The 22,004-nt window shown below is 40.2% G+C and overlaps 1 protein-coding gene across 1 annotated transcript in view; it reads left to right on the plus strand.

Moving 5' to 3' along the window:
* The window catches only part of FAM114A1 (family with sequence similarity 114, member A1), a 76,483-nt gene extending 54,691 nt beyond the window's left edge, over positions 1–21,792 (plus strand). Inside the window, exons 8-13 of the mRNA XM_006873210.1 lie at positions 5,711–5,802; positions 8,105–8,257; positions 9,178–9,317; positions 10,297–10,369; positions 18,936–18,989; positions 21,451–21,792. Coding sequence (XP_006873272.1) covers positions 5,711–5,802; positions 8,105–8,257; positions 9,178–9,317; positions 10,297–10,369; positions 18,936–18,989; positions 21,451–21,552 — 614 coding nt within the window. The 3' untranslated portion in view covers positions 21,553–21,792. The remainder of the gene's footprint in view (positions 1–5,710; positions 5,803–8,104; positions 8,258–9,177; positions 9,318–10,296; positions 10,370–18,935; positions 18,990–21,450) is intronic.
* Positions 21,793–22,004: the final 212 nt, after the last annotated feature.

Raw genomic sequence — 22,004 nt, forward strand, 5'->3', positions numbered from 1 at the left:
TTCCACGGCCTCTTCTGAATCCGGCTTGAACCTCTGAAGTTCTCTGTCAATGTATGATTGTAGCCGTTTCTGGACAGTGTTTCTCTGCTATCCATAAGGTTTTCAGTGACTAAATATTTGGAAGTAGTTTGTCACTCCTTCTTCCTAGACTGTCTTCATCTGGAAGCTCATCTGAAACCTGTCCACCGTGGGTGACCCTGCTGGTATTTAAAATACCGGTGGCCTAACTTCCAGAATCATAGCAACTCACATGCCACCACAGTACGACAAACCAACAGACGAGTGGTGGCTCTTAAAAGTAGAGTACCTAAACTGAAAGGAAGAAATGATGACATAAAGAGCTGAAAAAAAGATTTCAAAGGACTACTTGAGAAAACAAAATATTATAATGCAATATGCAAAAACTTGGAGTTTAAAAACGGAAAGAGAAGAACATGGTTGACATTTTTCAAGCTTAAAGAACTGAAGAAAAATATCAAGCCTTATGTTTCAATACTCAAGGATTCTGTGGTGCTGAAGGACAATGCACTGGACCGCAAGGTCAGTTTGAACTGCCAGGTTGGTGGTTCAAGATCACCAGCCCCTCCTCGGCAACTCTATACAAAGTCGCTATATGAGTTGGAGCCAACTTGAGAGCACTTAACAACAACAATAAAATGGGCAAAAACTTGGACAATGCAGAAGCATCAAAAAAAGATGAAAGGAATACACAGTCACTGTACCAAAAAGACTTTGTTCAACCATTTCAGAAGGTAGCATATGATCAAGAACTAATAGTACCTGAAGGAAGAAGTCCAAACTACACTGAAGGCATTAGCAAAAAACAAAGGCACCAGGACTTGATGGAATACCACCGGAGATCTTTCAACAAACAGAGGCAGCACTGGAAGTGATTACTCATCTAAACCAAGAAATTTGGAAATCAGCTACCTGGTCAACTAAATGAAAGAGATTCAGATTTGTGCCCATTACAAAGAAAGGTGATTGAACAGAATGTGGAAAACATTAAACAATGTCATTAATATCACATGTAAGTAAAATTTTGTTGACAGTAATTCAAAAACAGTGGCAGCAGTACATCAATGGGGAACTACCAGGAATTCAAGTCGGATTCAGAAGAGACACGGAACAAGGCATTATATCACTGCTGATGTCAGATGACTCTTAGCTAAAGAAAAGCATAATATAAAGATGTTTACCAGTGTTTTATTGGCTATGCAAAGGCATCCAACTGAGTAGAGCATAACAAATTATGGATAACATTATGAAAAACTAGATTCCAAAATACTTAATTGTGTTCATACAGAACTTGTACATAGACTAAAGAGGCAGTCATTCCAAAGTAACAAGGGGATACTGAGTGTTTTGGAGTCTGGTGCAGTGCTGTGGACTAATGCACTGGACTGTAAAGTTAGTTTGAACCACAAGGTTGGCAGTTCAAGATCACCAGCCGCTCCTCGGAAACCATCTCTACAGAGTCGCTAAGAGTCAGAACCAACTCAACGGCACTTAACAACAATAAAATCAAGAAAGGTGTGTGTCAGGATGGTATCCGTTCACCAACTTTTTCAATCTGTGTGCTGAGCAAATAATCTGAGAAACTCAATTATATGAAGAAGAACATGACATCATGATTAGAGGAAGATTCATTAACAATCTATTCTGTGCAGATGACACAATCTTGCTTGCTGAAAATGAAGAGGATTTAAAGCACTTACTAAGGAAGACCATAGGCTTCAGTATGGATTATACCTCAACCTAAAGAAAACAAAAAATCCTCACAACTAGACCAAAACCCAACATCATGATAAACAAAGAAAAGATTGAAGTTGTCAAGGATTTCATTTTACTTGGATTCACAGTCAACACCCATGGAAGAAGTCCATCAATTAAAGTCTTTGCTGCTTTGGGCAAATCAGCCTCAGAAGACCTCTTTAAAATGTTAAAAAGCAAAAGATGTAACTTTGAGGATTAAGGTGTGTTTGAACCAAGCGATATTTTCATTCATTGCATATGCATGCAAAACCTGGACAATAAATAAGGAAGACTGAAGAAAAATGGATGCATTTGAACTATGGTGTTGTTGTTAAGGGCCATCAAGTCAGTTTCAACTCATAGCAATAGGGTTTCTGAGGAGCGGCTGGTGAGCTTGAACCGCCGACCTTTTAGTTCAAACCAATCTTGCAGTCCTGTGCATTATCCCGCAGCACCACACCAGGACTCCAAACTTTGATGTTAATGAAGAATATTGACTATACCATGGATTGCCAAAAGAACCAACACATCTGTCTTGGAAGAAGTACAGCCAGAATGCTTCTTGGAAGCGAGGATGGTGAGACTTTGTGTCATATAATTTGTTATAAGGAGACTCATCCCTGGAGAAGAACATTATGGTTGGCAAAGTAGATAGAGGAAGACCCTCAACGAAATGGACTGGTACAGTGGTTACAACAGTGGGCTCAAACGTGGCAACATTGTGAGGACAGGGCAGTGTTGCACTCTGTTGTAAAATGGGTTGCTTTGAGTACAAACCAACTCCATGACACCTAACAACAACTATTAATTTTAAGTAATTTAATACATTTAATTTAAGAATTTAATAAATGTCAGTCAAACACTTAATGAAGAATTGGCAGGAAAGAATAGAGGGGTTGCCATTAAGTTTATACTATTGTTGAGTGTTATAACTGTAGAAAGTCTGGGAGATTACCCAAAAGGTACAGAGAAGACTCATCATCATTAGTGGGGGTGAGTAGACAATCCAGGAGCAAAAAATCTGCAAGAAACCAGAGCAATCTCATCATTTTTTTTGTCTTGTAAGCACTTACATTCCTAAAAGCCTCCTAACACCTAAATAATTTATGTGGTAGTCTCAGAAAATGTAATAACTTGTCATTTTTAGATAAATATGATATCAGACTTCTCTGCAGTTAATAAAGTTACTTAATGATTTGCATGTTTGTCTTTCCAATGGAGTGTAATTTAATTGCACTGTCATGGGTCCCTCCTTTGGTTTACTGCTATTGTGAACAGATCTTAAAAGGCTATTTTCTATTTATATTGCTGTAGTGAATATCTTCCTCACCATATATATAGACCAGAGTTGTGGTAATAGGTAGTCTTTCATGCAACATTTTTTATCATCTGTATTTATCTTCTACCATTTCTCTCTATTATTATTATTATTTTTTGCTGCAAGTTCTTGGTGTGTTTCTCTGTTTTATAGAATGAAATGCACATTTAAAAGCTGCTGTTATACAGTGCACTTATATTCTGATTTAGTGTTGACTAATCCCAATTTTTAAGGCCCTACACTGATGTCTACATAGCTCATATAATATATTTACAAAAAATTCCTTGTTTACAAATCACTTTCGTAAACACATTTTTTGTTCTCTTTGGTGCTTACAGCCTTGAAGAGGAGGTGGGTGGGTGTTGTTTTTCTGAATTCACAGAGGAGGGGAGAGAAGCTGTGTGACTGGACTGTCCCCAGGTCCGGATGTCAGTATAGGTAGGAGCTGGGGTAGAATCACATCTTCCAGGTCTCCGTCTCAGCCTCTTTCTATTCAGCAACTGTTCCGTAGGGTTTTCAGTGGTTGATTTTTCAGCAGTAGACCCCAGGCCTTCTTCCAGGGCACCTCTGGAAGACCTTGAACCGCCAACCTTCCAGTTATCAGTCAAGCTTATTAACCATTCTCACTACCTAGGTACACATGAATTATAGATGACAAGAAAATGACCTAAGCCAAAAAATTTTTTTAACCAAGACCCACTGCCAGTTAACCACTTGGTCTATAAAACAGAAAGCAGCTTGTCCAAACAAATGATAGATAAAGTATTTCTTCAGCTGGCATACTCTTCCTGGAAGGCATAATTCACAGTCTTTTTTTCTCAAAAGTGTTTTGAGATATAATCAGACCAGATTAATGATACCTCTGTTTTCCTCCAAACTCATAAACCCATGTGGCATCCCATTGTTTAGCATTTATTATCCTAAAGTTTAAAAGTGACTACAGCTTATAAACACTAATGAGAAAACTGAGAACATAGCTGCTCAGGATTTTTTCTCCTCTTTATTGCCCACTAATGATATTAATTTTGTTATTCAATACATTTTCATTTAGCACTTGCTAGGTTCCAGGACGGAACCCTGGTGACCCAGTGGCTTAGCACTCAGCTGCTCATCGAAAGATCAGTAGTTCAAACCCTCCTGCCACTCAGGAGAAAGATGTGTCAGTGTTTCAGTAAAGATTAAAACCCAGCTCTGGTAGCATAGTGGTTACGAATCGGGCTGCTAATCTCACAGCAATTCAGAACTACCAGCTGTTCCACGGGAGAAAGATGAGGCTTTCTGCTCCTGTAAAGATTTACAGCCTCGGAAACCCTGTATAGGGTTGCTATGAGTCAGAACCGACTCCACAGCACATAACAACAACAACTGCTATCATTGGAGTCTAGGTGTGGCGCTGTGTGTTAATGCACCAGACTGCAAAGTCATTTGAACTGCAAGGTCGGCAGTTCAACCTCACCAGCTGCTCCTCGGAAACCTTACACAGGGTCGCTATGGGTCTGAATCGACTTAATTGCACTTAACAACAACAATTGTTATCACAGGAGTCCTGATGTGGTGCTGTAGGATAAGCACTGAACCACAAGGTTGGTTTGAAATAAAAGGTCGGTATTTCAAATTCACTGCCCGCTCTTCAGAAACCCTATACAGGGTCACTATGATTTGGAACCAACTCAATTGCACTTAACAACAACTGCCATTGCAGGGATTTCAATGGATAGCAACCCTAGAGAACAAAGCAGAACTGCTCCAGAGGGTTTTTGAGGCTGTAAATCTTTTTGGAAGCAGATCATATAATCATGTCAGATTAATGGTGCTTTTGTTCCCCCTCCAAACTAATAAACCCATTGTGGAATTGAATTCTTCAACATGTATTTTCAGAAACATTTAAAAAATGGCCTTGGAAACCCCATAGGGCAGTTCTCTTCTGTCCTAGGAGGTTGCTATGAGTCAGAAAGGACTCACTGGTAACGGGTTGTCATGTTCCAGGTACTGTGTTAGATGCTATAGAGTCAGAAGTGAGCAAAGCAAATACTGTCTGTCCTTATGAAGCTTCCAATCTAGAGGGAAGCCAGATCACTAAGAGTATTGTAGGACCAGAATGGTATCCTAGGGAACCTTGGGGAATCCCTCCAGAATATACTATTGTTGCATCAGATAGTAGACACGTATTGGGATGAATTATGTTGCTCAGTGCTGTGTCTCTGTGGACAAAAAAAGGCATCCTGAGTATCATAGGATTGTCATGCCAAGTGTAACAAAACTCTAAACCAGAGATACAGCTCACACATGTCTGAGAAAGGTCATTCATTTGTTCTTCCAAAAATTCTTCCAGTGAATAGCTGTTGACCACCCATCACTATGAACAAGACTTAGGAAGTCCCTGGCCTTAGGTTACCCTTAGACCAGCTCAGGGGTGTCCCATCTAGAGTTGTTAACCTCATGGCACCACTAACCCTTCACCTAGCAGACAGATAGGTGCATTCAGACTCACCACCAGTTGGTAGCTGGAGGCTGGACTGTTGCAGCATCCATTTAGTCAAACAACCCTGACTGCAGGCTGTCAAATTAGGCCATCTGCCACATTCTGCAGGATGCCAATGAAACCACTCTTCTTACTCTGTCATTCTCTATTTCTAGGCTTAGAAGAAAAAGGAGAAGAATTCGCTAGCATGCTTACAGAACTTCTCTTTGAAATACATGTCGCGGCCACACCTGACAAACTCAATAAGGTCAGCACCATCTGATTCTAAGTTTTTGCTTAAAGAAAGAGAGAAAAGTTTACAGTTATATAAGTCTAGAGATCCATCTGAAATGGAAAACCCCAAAACCCCATATGGCACCATGAGACTTTAAGCAGCATAAGAAAATTTGATGGTGGATCTCATGTTGGATCATGAGATCTGCATTTTAGCAGTAAATTTAGTACTACCTCGGACCTTGAACAAGTCACTGGGAAAAATAAGGATTTTATATTAGACCAGGAATTACTATGCTCAGGATGGGGAAGGGGAAAAGGGAGCAAAGTCACCCAATGAACTTTCAAATCCCCACCCCCCACCCCCCTTTAAAGTGACATTCCATAATTCGGGAAGAGAGACACATCTGTGAGGTAAAGTACATGTCTCCTCACCCCCGAAACACTGATACTGCATCGTGTCTAAGAACATTCCAGATAACAGTCTGGGCTCTTCTAATAAGTATGTCGTGCAAGTGGTTCAGGGTCTTGCTGTAGAGTTCCTTAATGGGAACACTGATCACTCATTACTTAAGAACTTAAGACTGGCTTGTTTTTCCTGTTTTTTTTTTTTTTTTTTTCCTTCTTCTTTTCCGGTCCTCTTCTTAGCCTGCAGTGGTTTACACAGGTACTCCAGTACCGATCCAGGTGGGAGAGGGCAGAACGAGGCAGTGAGGTGGAAAGATGAGTAATTGCTTTATCTCCAATAAGGGTCACCAATTCTGGCAGGTCGGTGAGTGCAAACACAGGGAAAAATTGCCTCATTCATCTCTGTATTGTGCCTGCCAATGCATAGAAGGCAGTGTGTGCTGGCTTCAAGAGTCACTGCTTTATTTACATAGTTAGGGCAAAACTTTGTCCCTAAAACAGCCTCTCTGCAGGCACAGCTGGAGAGTTTTGCTGGGTTTTCTCACCCAGAATCTTCTTACTGTTAATTTGCTATTCAGCACTCTGCCTGGCATCTTGAACTTGACCTTCTATGCTTTAAAAAGGAGTATTGAGGTTAGCATAGCTCAGAAGCAACTGCCACATAAGCAGGCAGTTTCAGCTATAATGATGATTGCTGGGCACGTCTGTACCTTTAAAATTCAGGGAATAACAGATCGCGGGACATGGATTCTGCTTATACAATTGAGCCATCATTTTTAAGGTCAAAGGTTGCGTCGGCTGGGCTCGTCGATTCCTCTGAAATTAAACTAGTTACAGAATAACCATGGCTCTTTTTCCAGCAACTGTCCCCTACTCTGCCTCGAGGCTGGAAGACCCACAATGAATATGGGAACAGCAGAGCCATCCTTCATCTGCGCAACGTGATGCATTACTAGGTTCATGAAACATTAAGAGCTTCATGAGACATAGCACATGAGGAAATTTGCTTTAACAACAGCCCAGACTAAATTCCTAACCTATATTAGGAAAGTATTGTTATTCTTTTATACTTAGTCATGAAATATGAAAAATATATTATAGATTTTTCTTCCAATGGGGCTGTCATTTTTATTCTTAACAGGATCTCATTTTGTATGTGCTTTCTTTCCCCCCAAAAGCACTGCTTTTGTTTTACAGAGTCTGAACCACTTCAGGGCTAGGAGGAATGCAGAGGTTCTTTGTCATTCCGGGGGGTGGGGGTGGGGAGGCCTCCACAATGTTGGTCTGTTTGTACCTAATCCACTGGCAAGTGGCATCATGGATTTGGTACTGATTATGTTTAGTCTCTCTCAGCTAGAGCGACAATTTCTGCTTCTTTATATGCTTTTTCTAAAGTCCTCAGCTCATGTGATGTCTTTTCCACACTCTCTATTTTGTCCCCTCTTCTTTATTAAACACACACACACATACACACACAAAGTTGCCATAGAATCAATTCTGACTCTAGGTAACTACATGAGTTACAAAATAGAACTGCGCCATAGAGTTTTCTTGGCTGTAATCTTTTTTATTTTTAAGAAATTGGACTTTTGTCTATGAGAAGAGGTGCAAATATTTTTTCCATGTTGTGTTTGGGGATCAACTTTATGGAAACAGACTAGCACACACCTTTCTTCCAGCCCACTGCTGCGTAGGTTTGAACTGCCAACCTTTTAGGTTAGTTGTTGCTGTCGCTAAGTGCCAGAGTGTAAACCATTGGCACCATCTTGGGTCCTCACGGTTGAAGAATTGCCTCCACCACTCCGGGAACCTACAGAGAACCACCGTTGAAGGCTTGAAGCAGTTTGATTCTAGTCCTGAGGTTGAAATGACTTCGTTTCCATATTTCCATAATGAATGTATCTCTCTGATTGGGGGTCGGTTTCCAGGCCATGAAAAAAGCTAATGACTGGGTGGAAGAAGATCCAGCCGTGGTGTCAGTAGATATGTCAAAAGAGTCAGAGGAGGAGACTAAGGAAGAAGAGAAGGCTGAACACGCTGAAGAAGACACAAAGGAAGAAAGGAAAGGGAAGAGTATAGAGGTAAATTCATATTCGATTGTCTACCTAACCAAAAGCAGTATTCTGGTCATTTTATTCACAGCATGATTTTCCATGAAGAAAGGCCACTTTATTTTCATTTTTACTTCATTCCTCACTGTGAGCAGTAATATAATAAATCCTAAAATATTTTCGTCAAGACAGCCCATAGATTAGCACAGAATTGGAGATTTTCTCCCTAACTTTACAATTATAACTTAAAGGGGGAAAAAAGAGAGACATCTTTAAGAACATGGTTGATTTATCTTTAGAGTAAAATTCTATCTTCTATGCAAATTTGTTACTATAAAACGTCTTGAAGCCCTGTAACTAATGAGCTAATTGAAGCTTTAATATATATATATATATATGTTATTATATATATATATTCATGACCATAGCTTTTATTCTATAACTGAGGCTTTAATTTTTTTTTTTTTCATTACTCTAGTTTTCATTCTGGTTTAATTGATTTATATGTGCATAATTTATATCCTACCTGTGTTCCAAAAGGGAGTTTGCCATAACTTCTTCTTACACTGAATTTTAATTGTAGAGAAAGTAACATTTTAAGTTAGCTCACTCTAAGAAAGAATTCTAGTTGAGGTCTGCTCAGTCCACATCTTTTCCACTTGTGTTTGGGGACACCTGCCTGCTGTGGACACAGCATTGCGCCAAGCTCTGTGGGAGGCAGCTGTGCACAAGGCTCATGACATCCCTGGGGCCCTGATGGGGCTTACGTTCAATGGCACCATTTCCACATAGAAAGTCAGACACTCCCATTATGTTTGCATGAATTTTTTATGCCATATTTGTTTCTTCAATAATTTAATCATTTTTAAAATGTCACATGGTTGTCTTTTTGTTTTTAAAAACACATCTGCTTGGCGGATCATTTTGCCACTTGTATTCATGCATTTTAGGATGTATACATGCTGTGCATTGAAAGTCTGGCAGAAGTAACCGCGCGCTGTATCGAGCAGCTTCATAAAGTAGCAGAATTAATTCTTCATGGACAAGAAGAGGAAAAACCTGCTCAGGACCAAGCAAAAGTTCTGATAAAGTAAATGTTAACTTTCAATCTTTACTTTTTCCATTTTATTTACATATATATATGTATGTTGTTGTTGTTAAGTACCATGGAGTTGGTTCCAATTTATAGTGACCCTGCCCAGGGTTTCCAAGGCTGCAAATCTTTATGAGAGCAGAAAGCCTCATCTTTCAAATCCCACAGAACAGCTGGTAATTTCAAACTGCTGACCTTGAGGTTAGCAGCCCGATTCGTAACCACTATGCTACCAGATATATATATATATACACACACACACTCACGTGTGGGGGCTTCAAAAAGTTGATGAAAAAATTCCATTCTCTTTTAATTCCATTTTCCATGAACTTTCTAAAACTTCCTCATATGTGTCCTTTGACTCTATGTATGCGTCTCTCTCTACACACATATACTCACATACATACACAACCACAATAAAGACTCAGGTCTGAGTCAACCAATTCTACCATTTTGTGATCATCTGAAGAAGTAAGGATTTTCTTAAGAAACACATTTACTGAGAAGAAGAAAGAGACCTAGATATTCCAGGAGTTGTTTCTGAAGAGACCTGAGGTAAGCAATTACAGTGTACTTACTTAGCCTACTGCCTCAATGAGTGTTCATTGTTATTTTAGAGACATGACAGAGTTAGGGAGAAGCCACATAGCCAAAGAGTTTCTGCACTTATACAAGTAGAGCTCAAGGCTTATATTCATCCTGCATACAGTTTTGATTCCCCCCAAAAAAGTAATCAAGTGAGTTAGGTGATGATTTGTTACTTAAGCTTGCAAAGAAAATCAGGAGCCGGCTCAGTTGTGATTGTGAATAACAGAGGAGTATTGAAAAGTGTCTGATTGCACATTTCTATGCGGATCTTCAGACTCTTGTATTATTCTTGTAACTGCAACGCTACGTTAATATCAGTAATTGTCACGTCAATTCATAGATTTCACTTTATGGAAAACCCACAGACACCTATTTTTTCTGATTTCAGATTAACTACTGCAATGTGCAGTGAAGTGGCTTCCTTATCAAAGAAGTTTATGAATTCTTTAACCACTATTGGGGTAAGATTGATTCTTTTTCACTTATTTAAGGGATATGGGTCTGGAGTCTTGGTATGGCTCTATAGGATACGCATTGAACTATTAATCTCAAAGTTAGCAGTTCAGACTCAACAGCACTCCTAGGAAACCCTGTACAGGGTCACTATGAATCAGAACTGACTCGATGGCACTTAACAACAACAACAGGTCTTTCAGGGAGCTATGAGGAAAAGTGGAGGAAACATCTTTCATAGCTTCATAAAACAGAAACTCTGTCATAAAGTTTCCTGAAAACAGTACCAAGAGTACCTTCCCTGAGTACAGGCCGCTTAGTGCTCCCTCAGACTGGGTTCTAGCTGAGGATCGGTTTCTCAGAAATTCCAGAGGTTGAGTTTTCAAACCTCTCTGGGCCTCATTTTTCTTATTTGTGAAAAAAAAAAACCCACAAAACCATGTCACTTGAAGGTTCCTTCTATAGATTTTTTAATATTGTGAGTTATAATGTAAGAATCTCTAGTATAATGATTAATTTTGAATGGTCTCATTCACTGTTGTGCCCAAGACTTATTTTTTTAAGCCACACAAGATAACACTTTCCTTTGCTTAGTTGTCACACCTCAACTTTAACCAAAAGAGAACATTCTACCAATTGGCATAAGTGTTTCTTTTCACAAGGTAGCAACTTTGAAAGGCACAGCACTCATTTGGAAGTGTGGCTTCTGATTCTGTTCTTTAGAAATCAGTCACATTATATAACCCCTTCTTAGTGGGACCAGAGAAGAGAAGTGGAATTATTTGTTTCCAGCTTTTCTACCTGGGTACAAACACTCTGACATCTTTTTCCATTAAATAGAGCAGATTTTAGTTAAGCTGGGTTTTTGCTTTGTTTTGGTTGCATGTCACAGAAACAAGCTTTGAATGCTTTAGACAGAAAAGGGGTTTCTGAAAGCAGGGAGTATCACAAAGCGTGTTAACCCACTAGGCCTCAGAAAGGAGCAACATGGGCAATTCTGGGGACCCCGCCCCAGATTTCAGGAACCCTCTTTCTAAAGTGCTGCTACTAACATGATTCTGCTTCATCAGTCCCCAGACCCTACATGTCTCCACTGAAAATTCTGGGTTCCTGGGTAAGAAAGTTTGCATCAGCATGGGTCAGATGTCTACCTTGGTTGTGACTGAAAACAAGGTCACATCATGTAGACCTGACTACCAGAGTGCACCTGCCTCTGGGGTCAAGGGTAGTTCTCAGAGAAGTAGGAAATGATTATGAGACTTGCTCCCACATCCAAGAGATGTCCGTCTCCTACCTGTCTTGAAATCACTAGGTTAGTAAAGAGACCCTAGTGTGGTGTTGTAGAGGTCCTGGTATGAAGCTGTAGGACAAGCACTGGACTGCTAACCACAAGGTTGGCACGCTCCTTGGAAACCCAATGCAGGGTCACTGTGAGTCAGAACTGACTCAGCAACTCTTAACAACAACAATGTGGCACTGCAGGATAAGAATGAACTGCTAACTACAAGGTTGCCATTGCAAACCCACCATCCGTTCCTCAGAAACTCTATAAAGGGTGTCTATGAGTCAGAATTCACCACTCATCTGTCAGTATGTCATACTTTGGTGGCTTGTGTGTTGCTGATTCTAGAAGCTATGCCACCAGTATTTGAAATAGCAGCAGGTTCACCAATGGTGGACAGATTTCAGCTGAGATTATAGACTAAGATAGACTTGGAGGAAGGAAAGATGGACTACTTCTGAATACTTAGTTACTGAACACCTTATAAATAGCAATGGAACACAGTCAGATAGCACCAGAATACTAATATTCACAGATGATGGAGAACACCAGAATATTGTCAGTTAACTGCCAGAAGATGAGCCCCTCTTCAGAAGGCATTCAGAATTCGATGGGAGAAGGAAGAGTCCCTCCTCAAAGTACCTTTGACCGTGATGACACAAATCGAGCAAAGCCTTCATTTGCAAATGGGACACAACTCAAAATGAAGAGAAATAGCTGTAAACACCAGTTAATAATCAGAACATGTAATGTACAAGTATGAATCTAGGAAAATTAGAAATTGTCAAAAATTAAATGGAAAACATAAACTTCAATATCCTAGGCATAGTGAGCTAAAATGGACTGGTATCGGCCATTTTGAATCTGACGATGACATGGTGGGAATGACAAATTGAAAACGAATGGCATCACCTTCATCATCAAAAAGAACTTATCAAGATCTATCTTGTAGTACAACGCTGTCTGTGACAGGATAAGATCTATACGCCTGCAAGGAAGACCAGTTAATACCACTATTGTTCAAATTTACACACCAACCACTTAAAGCTAGTGATAATGATATTGAAGAATTCTACCAACTTCTTCAGTCTGAAATTGATCAAACTTGCAATCAATATGTATTAATAATTACTGATGACTAGAATACAAAGATTGGAAACAAAGAGGAAGGATCAGTAGTTTAAAATATGGCCTTGATGATAGAAACGATGCTGGAGGTAGGTAGCATGACAGCATTTTGCAAGACCAATGATTTCTTCATTGCAAATACCTTTTTTTAAACAACATAAAACACAACTATACACATGGACCTCACTCTATGTAATACACAGAAATCAAATTGACTACATCTGTAGAAAGAGACAGTGGAAAAGCTCCGTATCATCAGCCAAAACAAGGCCAGGGGCAAATTGTGGAACAAACCATCAACTACTCATATGCAAGTTCAGGCTGAAGTTGAAGACAATTAAAACAAGTCCACGAAAGCCAAAATATGACCTTGAACATATCCCACCTGAATTTAGAGATCATCTGAAGAACAGATTTGTTTCATTAGACACTAAACGATGACCAGAAGAGTTGTCGGATGACATCAAGAACATCATACAGGAAGAAAGTAAAAGGTTATTAAGAAAACAAGAAAGAAGGAAAAGCCCAAAGTGGATATCAGAAGAAACTCAGTAACTTGCTCTCCAGCAAAACGTTGCTAAAGCAAATGGAAGAAACGAGAAGGTGAAAGAGCTGAATAGAGAATTTCAAAGAGCAGCTTGAAAAGACAAAGTCAAATATTACAATGAAATGTGCAAAGACCTGGAGTTAGAAAACCAAAAGGAAAGAACACGCTCAGCATTTCTCAAGCTGAGGGAACTGAAGAAAAAGTCTAGCATCGACTTGTAATATTGAAAGATTCTCTGGGCAAAATATTGAATGATGCAGAAAACATCAAAAGAAGATGGAAGGAATACACAGAGTCAGTATAACAAAAAGAAACAGTCGATGTTCAACCATTTCAAGAGATAGCATATGATCAAGAGCCAATGAAGACATTAGCAAAGAACAAGACTTCAGGTATTGATAGAATAGAATTTGAAATCTTTCAACAAACTGATGTGGAACTGAAGGCATTCATTCATCTGTGCCAAGAAATTTGGGAGACAATTCTCTGGCCAACTGACTGGAAGAGATCCATATTTGTGCTCATTGCAAAGAGAGGTGACCTAACGGAATGTGTAAATCTTGGGATAATATCATTATTATCCCAAGTTTTGCAGGGATAATAATATCATTATTATCCCAAATTTTGCAGGTAAAATTTTGCTAAAGATATTACAAAAACAGTTGCAACCATACATTGACAGAGAGCTTCCAGAGGTTCAAGTCAGTTTCAGAAGAGGATGTGGAATGAAGGATATCATTGCTGACATCAGATGGATCTTGGCTGAAGGCAGAGAATACCAGAAAGATGTTTACATGTGCCTTATTAACTGTTTAAAGTCTTTCGATTATATGGATCATGACAAGCTATGGACAACACTGGGGAGAATTAATATTCCAGAACACTTAATTGTGCTCCTGGGGGAACCTGTACATAGACCAAGAGGCAATTGTTTGAAAAGAACAAGGAGATACTGAATGTTTTAAAATCAGGAAAGAGACGTGCCAGGGTTGTATTCTTACACCATACTTATTCAGTCTGTGTGCTGAGCAAATAATTTGAGAAGCTGGATTATATGGAAAAAAAAAAAAAAACACAAAAAAACCTGACATCAGGATAGGAGGAAGACTCATTAAAAACCTGCAATATGCAGATGATACCACCTTGCTTGCTGAAAATGAAAAGGACTTAAAATATTTACCCTATGAAGATCAAAGACTATAGCCTTCAATACGGGTTGCTCCTCAATTTGAAGAAAACAAAAATCCTCACTACTGGCCCAATAAACAACATCCACATAAATGGAGAAGAAATTGAAGTTGTCAAAGACTTCTTTTTGCTCAGATTAACTATCAACACTCATGCAATCATCAGTCAAGAAATCAAATGATAATATTGCATTAGGTACAAGACCTCTTTAAGTGTTCAAGAGCAAAAATGTCAGTTTGAGGACTAAGGTATTCCTGACCCAAACTTGGTATTTTCAGTAACCTCATATGCCTGCGAAAGTTGGACAGTGAATAAGGAAGACCATAGAAGAACTGATGCATTTGAGTTATGGTGCTGCAGGAGAATATTACAAGTACCAGGGACTGCCAAAAGAACAAACAAATCTTTGTTGGAAGAAGTACAGTCAGAGTGCTCCTTGGAGACCAGGATGCCCAAACTTTGTCTCACGTACTTGGGACACATTGTCAGGAGGGACAAGTTGCTGGAGAAGGATATCATGTTTGGTAAGGTGGAGGGTCAGAGAAAAAGAGGAAGACCCCCAGCAAGATGGATTGGCACAGTGGCAGCAGCAGTGAGGTTGGCACAGTACCAAGCAGTTTTTCATTCTGTTGTACATAGGGTTGCTATGAATCGTTACTAATTTTTAACGGCACCTAACAACAATAAGTCAGAATTGACCGAATGGCATTGATTCACCCCCACCCCCACCTATTCATTCTGCTGTCAGTGAAAGTGGTTTGCCTCTCCTATTTTATAAAGCAGCATCGTTTATATTTACCCAGTTTTAGACCTTCAGCAATAGGATTCCATTGTATGTAGGCAGAGGGATGCAGGGATGAAGTTTGTTGATAAAGTGGTTCGATAAACCCATGGGCTTTAGTGTAAATGTTAGCTTTTAAGAGAAGCATGAGGTCTTAATCAGGATGCAATGGCCTCTTTGGCGCCCCTAGACTGCCTCCTCACTTTCCATAGTTCACTCAGTGAGAAAACTGAGGGCCAGAGAGGCTATTAGCTGAATTACCCAGGCTCCTCCACTGACCTTACGCAGTGGTCTACCCGTCAGACAAATCAGATAAATCACCAACTATTTGGTTCTTTATAGTTAGCTAGTAATGAGGGTGGTAGTGAGGCACTATAGGATAAGCACTGGCCTGCTAACTGCAAGCTTGGCAGTTCAAGTCCACCAGCCATTTTTTGGAAACCTTACACAGGGTCATTGTGAGTCTAAACCAACTCGGCGGCACTAACAACAGTAATGAGCACGTGTGCTGTGTTACATGTTCATGTGATTCACATTAAGCCTTAATTTATCTACATTAGTGTGTAATTGTCATAATTTCCAACTGCTGAAATAGCTAAATGAAGTCCAGGAGTAGCGCTGTGGGAGAAAGCACTGGACCACAAGGTCGGTTTGAACCACAAGGTCAGCAGTTCAAACTCACCAGCCTCTTCTCGGAAACCATATATAGTGTCTCTATGAGAACCAACTTGAAGGCACTTAACAGCAACAAGCTGTCACTGAACTGCTATAAGTGGGTACCTTTAAAGACTAGAACTTAATTTCCTTACAATTCAGAAGCTCGCCACCTGCATTCAAGGCACCAGCCCTGTGGGGGAAGGCTCTCTGGGAGTAGGATGGGGTGGAGTGGGGGTGGGGTGGAGGGTCCTCGTCTCCTTTTCGCTTCTGTAGGCCCTGGTCTTCAGTTCCCTGGTCTTCACATGGCATCTCTCTTCTCCCATTTGTGCTTTGCTGCTTCTTAGAACTCCAAAGCAACTAGGTTTAAACTATACTGAATGACCTCATTAACGAATCTTATTCGGAAATAAGATGACATCCAAATGTATACAGGTTATGATATTAACGCAGATTTGCAGGGGACACTATTCAGTCCAGAACAGTAATACTTTCCATTCCTTTTAACTTATTATATTCCGCTAGTGCTCTTCAAGCCTCAATGTGCAAACAGGTCTCCTGATCAGGTCAGCTCCAAGTCATAGAGACTGGATTGTAACAAAACGAAACACTGCCAGGTCTTGTGCCAGCTTTGTGACTGCCTTGCCATCTTCATCCGGTGAACTTGTTAAAATGCACACATGGTTTCAATGAGGCTGGGATGGGAACCGAGATTCTGACAGTGATCCTGATCCACACTTTCAGCAGGTGGCGTGTCCTTGAATTTATGCATACGTACACACACACACACACACACACACACACAAGAGTGCTAGTGTGGCACTGCAGGTTAATGCACTGGACTGTAGGGTCTGTTTGAACTACAAGGTCAGTGGTTCAAGCTCACCAACCGCTCCTCAGAAACCCTGTACAGGGTCACTATGAGTCGGAACCAACTCAGCAGCACTTAAGAACAATAACATAAACACACAAAGGTGCCCTAGTGGTATAGAGAGTACTAGAGAGGCCAATGGTTCAACCATCAACTGCTCCTCAGGACAAAGAGGTAGTTCTCCTTCTGTAAAGATGTTGTTGTTGTTAAGTGCCATCGAGTCAGTTCTGACTGATAGCGTGTAAAGGTGGCAGTGTTGGAAGTCCTATGGAGGCACTTCTACTCTATCTTAAAGAGTTACTATGGGTCAGAATCGACTCAGTGGCAGTGGATGTGGGGGGTTTTCCTGCCTATAACACATGTGGACAGATGCTAGAGTGCTCAAAGTCGGGACCATACAAGCTGTCATTTTAGAGAAAGAAAAATCTCAGTGTAGAACAGAGTTTATTAAGAAATGTCATCTCACCGCTGTGTCCCCGATCTTGTGCTGTGATGAATCTTTTATGTCAAGTGTGTTCTCTAATGCAGCAGCCATTATTCATAACTTGAAGCTAATGAGTATATATTGCTCTCAGGGCTCCTTTTCAATTGCTTGCACATCTCATTGATTCCGAAAACCAATGTCACTTTATGGCCCTCATTCTGATTATATTTTAGAGGTTTATTGATAATCAAATAAACATAAAAGCAAAGACCATAATGGATTTTCTGGTTACTTACTAAAATGACTGGGTTTTCAAAGAACTGTTTTTTTGTTTTGTTTTGTTTTGTTTTCCCCAAAATTGCATATTGTCACTGCCCCAGACAGATTTTTCTTCACCCTCAGCCAAGCAGTGTCCATGAGAACAGGCTGCTCTCTGTGCAAATGAAGTTCATTTATTTACTTTTATTCACCATAAATTTCTCCAGGCATAGGAAGGGTAACCAGCCCTTTGAGATTCTTCTCCCTCTTTCCAGTCTTTTTCATGATTGGTAGTCAAAATGTAGATTGAAAGTTTTAGATGGAGAAGACTGTTGATTGATAGACCAATAGCAAAAATAAAACCTGCGAAAGCCAGAAAGTGTGTAAGGCAGAAACTTATCAGAAGAAAAGCTCAACTGTTTTCTACTAAAACCAACAACATAAAACTGATCAGACTGCACCCTGTCAAAGGTGGGAAACTAGCAAGACCCAGAAAAATACGGCAGTTGTTTTGCGTTCTGGCCCTCACAGTTTCCACTATAATAGTGACGGTACTGATTCGCACTTTTTGAACTTCTATTCCATACCAATGGAGTCCTGGGATGGCACTATAGGATAAGCACTGGGCTGCTAATCTAAAGGTCGGTAGTGCAAACCTACCAGCCACTCCTTGGAAACCCTATGTGAGATTGCTATGAGTCGGAACAGACTTCATGGCACTTAACAGCAGTAATTCTGTGCCTGGTTTTGTACTGTGTACTCACATCTATTCATGAAAATTTAAAACCGAGATCTATAGAGTGTTTAATTTTGCTGCTTATCTGAAAGACAGCTTATAACCAAATAACCCATATTTGCATTTAAAAGAAGCAGAAAATTCCATACCAGGACTTGGGAGAGGTAAGTTAACAACGGACTTGCCTCAAGTGCAAAACATAAAGGAACACACAGACACAACACCTCAGCAATCAAAATAGACAATATTTTAATGCAATGTTTCGAAAACTCAAAAACAAAAAATCCATGATGACCAAATAGCAGTATTTTAAATACAAATAGGATCTAATCCTCCACTTTCATAACTCGGTCTCACCCACCTTAACCAAATTTTGGACTTGCTGCATGCAACTTTAATAATTCAGAAGACCTGAGCTTACATTTTTAGCTGTGTGATCTTATGCCAGTTACTCAGCCTTCCTGGTCCCTATTTTATCAATTTAAATCAGGGGCTATAATGGTACTGGCTTCCTACAGAAATCCTCAGATTTCTGTTCAAATTAGATGAGCGCACATACCTGAAGCACCCAAAACAGTAAGCATCCCACTCTCTCCTTCCTCTGGACACTATTCCTCGGAAAAGCATGTGTATTACATTTTATGTGGCAATCTTTGTCTTATGAGCACTCACCTATCTATCAATTTCACACTTTTGATTCCACAGAGCAACAAGAAGGCCGAGGTTCTTAACCCCATGATCAGTAGTGTGTTGTTAGAGGTAAGTGGCCCCCAGAGACAAACTGCTCTGAAATCCAAGCAATTGCTAGTGCTACATTTCCTTGTCTTTCTCCCAGGCAGCAAATGTTATTGCAGTTCTAAATCTTATCATCAGCCGTCTCTTTTGAGTACATTTGTACAGCTCAACCAGCTGTAAACCCTCCGGTGAAGCAACAAGGCCTCATTTTCAAGAAACCCTGATTATAAAGAGAGAAACGCTAAGCTTGCATGCTATTTCTGTCACTGTTTTCTCCGGCAGGAACAGATTTCTGCTGCCAAGTTTGACACCAGATTTAACACTTTGAGTGTTGGCTGTGACGAGGGGTTATTGCTCGGTGGTTTACTTAATGTCAAAATGACCACTCCCCGCCATTTGGTTTAGTTGAGTCTAAGCACCAGCCAAAGAGCCCTGATGATGCAGTGGTTAAGCGCTCAGCTGCTAATGGAAAGGTTGACGGTCTGAACCCACCATGTGGCTCCACAGGAGTGAAACCTGGGGATCTGCTTCTGTAAAGATTGCAGCCTAGAAAACCCTGCAGGCCAGTTCTAAATTCTATCACCTGGGATTGCTGTGAGTCAAAAATCAACCCAATAACACCTAACAACAACAAAGCATCAAACTAGAAAAAAACACTCAGTAGACCATCTAGCCTCTGCTTGGAAGTATAACCACTCACTCCATGACCTGCCCACTCACCGAGACTTTATAGTATCAGTTGCAAGGGTATGAAACTCCCCTACCCAATGTGGCTTCCACAGAAACAATGATGTAGAACAGAAGAAAAGAACCCAGGAGTCCTTGTTCTTGAGCTGTGATGGTAGGTGGAGAAAAACCTTCCATTAGGGACCAAACTTTAAGAAGGTAACACCTCTGTAAGTTCAAGGCAACTTGCTGAAGCCACAGGGTAGTAACAAGCCAGATCTGAACTTACTTGTTAAAGTAGCTGTGAATTGCAAATCTAAACATTATAAGGCTTCACATCTGGAGGGCAACCTATAGGAGGCAGTGGCTGGTATAAATGGTTAAGCACTCATGATAGCTTATAGCCATTGGAAACCCACTGGAACACAGTTGTTGTCTGAAACCAGTTGAAATTGACTCAATGGCAACTAATTTGGTTGTGGAGCCCCTAAGTGGTGCAAATAATACTTGGGATTACCAGCAGAAAAGTTAGGCACCTTGGAAGAAGGGCCTGCTGGTCTACTTCTGAAAAATCAGCCATTGAAAATCCTACAGAGGACAGTTATTCTCTGACACATGTGGGGTTGCCTTGAGTAAGCAATGACTTGATGGCAAATACATTGGCTTTTAGGTTGTTGTCGTTTCAACCTGTATTTCATAGCCATGACTTTAGGAGTCAAGTCTTCCTATTAAGGAAAACAATCAAGGTACAAAAGTAACAAGATGGTAGCACCATGTGTTACTATTCAGGAGACAACCACATAGTGAAATGGAGTCAAGCTAGGAACGACAAGGAGCTGTGCGGGCAGGCTCTGCAGGAAGCCCTGGTAGCAAAAAGCAGACTGTGGTATAAGAAAAAATTTCCCTGGCCACCCAGAAGGCATTAGCAAATTAATTTACCATGTCCATCATGAAGAATATGAAGTCGAATGTGTATTCACTTCTCCAACAGAAGTTTCCACATGTTCTAGTTACCGAAAACTGCCTTGCTAACACACCAGAGTACAAGAATAGTAATAGCAAATATCTAAACCAAGTACAGAAGGTACCAGTATGTTCCAGGATTTTCCATGAATCATTTCATAATAATTTCTTCAGTTAGTTTTATATGTTGTTTTGTTAGCAGCCTCCGACTCACAGCAACCCTGAGTACTGCCCAGTCCTGTGCCATCCTCATGGTGGGCTACAGATTAGACCATTGTGATTTGTAGGGTTCTCATTGGCTGATTTTCAGAATTACATTGCCCGGCCTTTCTTCCTACTCCACCTTAGTCTGAAAGCTTTGCTGAAACATGTTCAGTGTCATAGTAACACACAAGCCTCCACTGACAGATGGGTAGGAACTGTGTATAGCATGCATTGGTAAGAATTTTACTACTAAATCACTACTGCCCCTATTAGCTTTATGTAGTTAAAAAAAAAAAAAAAATTCATCTGTAGGTTAGAACAAACTAGAACCTCTATTACACTTTGCTTTTGTGTAGTTTCCAAGGAAGTGGGTTAATGACTGGGTCTGAGCATATCGGGTCACATATATAAATATATCAGTGTACCCTAAACGTCCATGAAGATGACTTGCCTCATTTGGAGTGAATTCTTTGGTTGAATTTATTAAGAGCTGGATGAGCTCCATCCAAAGGAATGTGCTTACGTTTGCTTTGAGCACCAACATGACTGGAACATTTAATCGAATGTTGTGAGGCTCGAGAAAAAAGAACATTATTTTAATTGAAGAGCTATCAAGATTGTACCCATCAACCACATTTTTTCCCCTCACCAGGGCTGTAACAGCACAACGTACATACAGGACGCCTTCCAGCTGCTGCTGCCGATTCTGCAGGTTTCTCATATCCAGACCAGTTGTTCCAAAGCAGAGCCGTGACCACGCCTCACTCCACCTGGTTAAAGGAAACGGCAGGCCACGTAGCTTCGATGAATGCCATTGAAGGCAATGTTTTTTAAGCATCTGGCCAGAGGCCCCTTTGAGGACACTACAAGCAATTTTGCACAGATAATGTTGAGAGTAGGTTCAAAATGAGTTACCATATCTTTTAACATATGTGGTTATTTTCCCCAGTAATTATGTTTTCTTCATGTTAATTTAAACTTAAGCTTGTATTGAGAATTTACTTTCATCTGAAGTGCATTGACAAATGTTCGTTTTTCACTTTCCTGGCAAAGCGTGGTATATTTAGAAATTCATTGGAATATCTTAGTTGTTTTTTTTTTTTAATCTTCAAGTTTCCCATTCTTATTGTATTATTTTAAATCATTTCTTATGCTGAACTTTGTTTTGTTACATAAATTAACACTACATAGAGATTTTACCTATGG

Source organism: Chrysochloris asiatica, unplaced genomic scaffold, assembly GCF_000296735.1.
Source record: "Chrysochloris asiatica unplaced genomic scaffold, ChrAsi1.0 scaffold00230, whole genome shotgun sequence".
In the NCBI taxonomy this organism is placed as follows: domain Eukaryota; kingdom Metazoa; phylum Chordata; class Mammalia; order Afrosoricida; family Chrysochloridae; genus Chrysochloris; species Chrysochloris asiatica.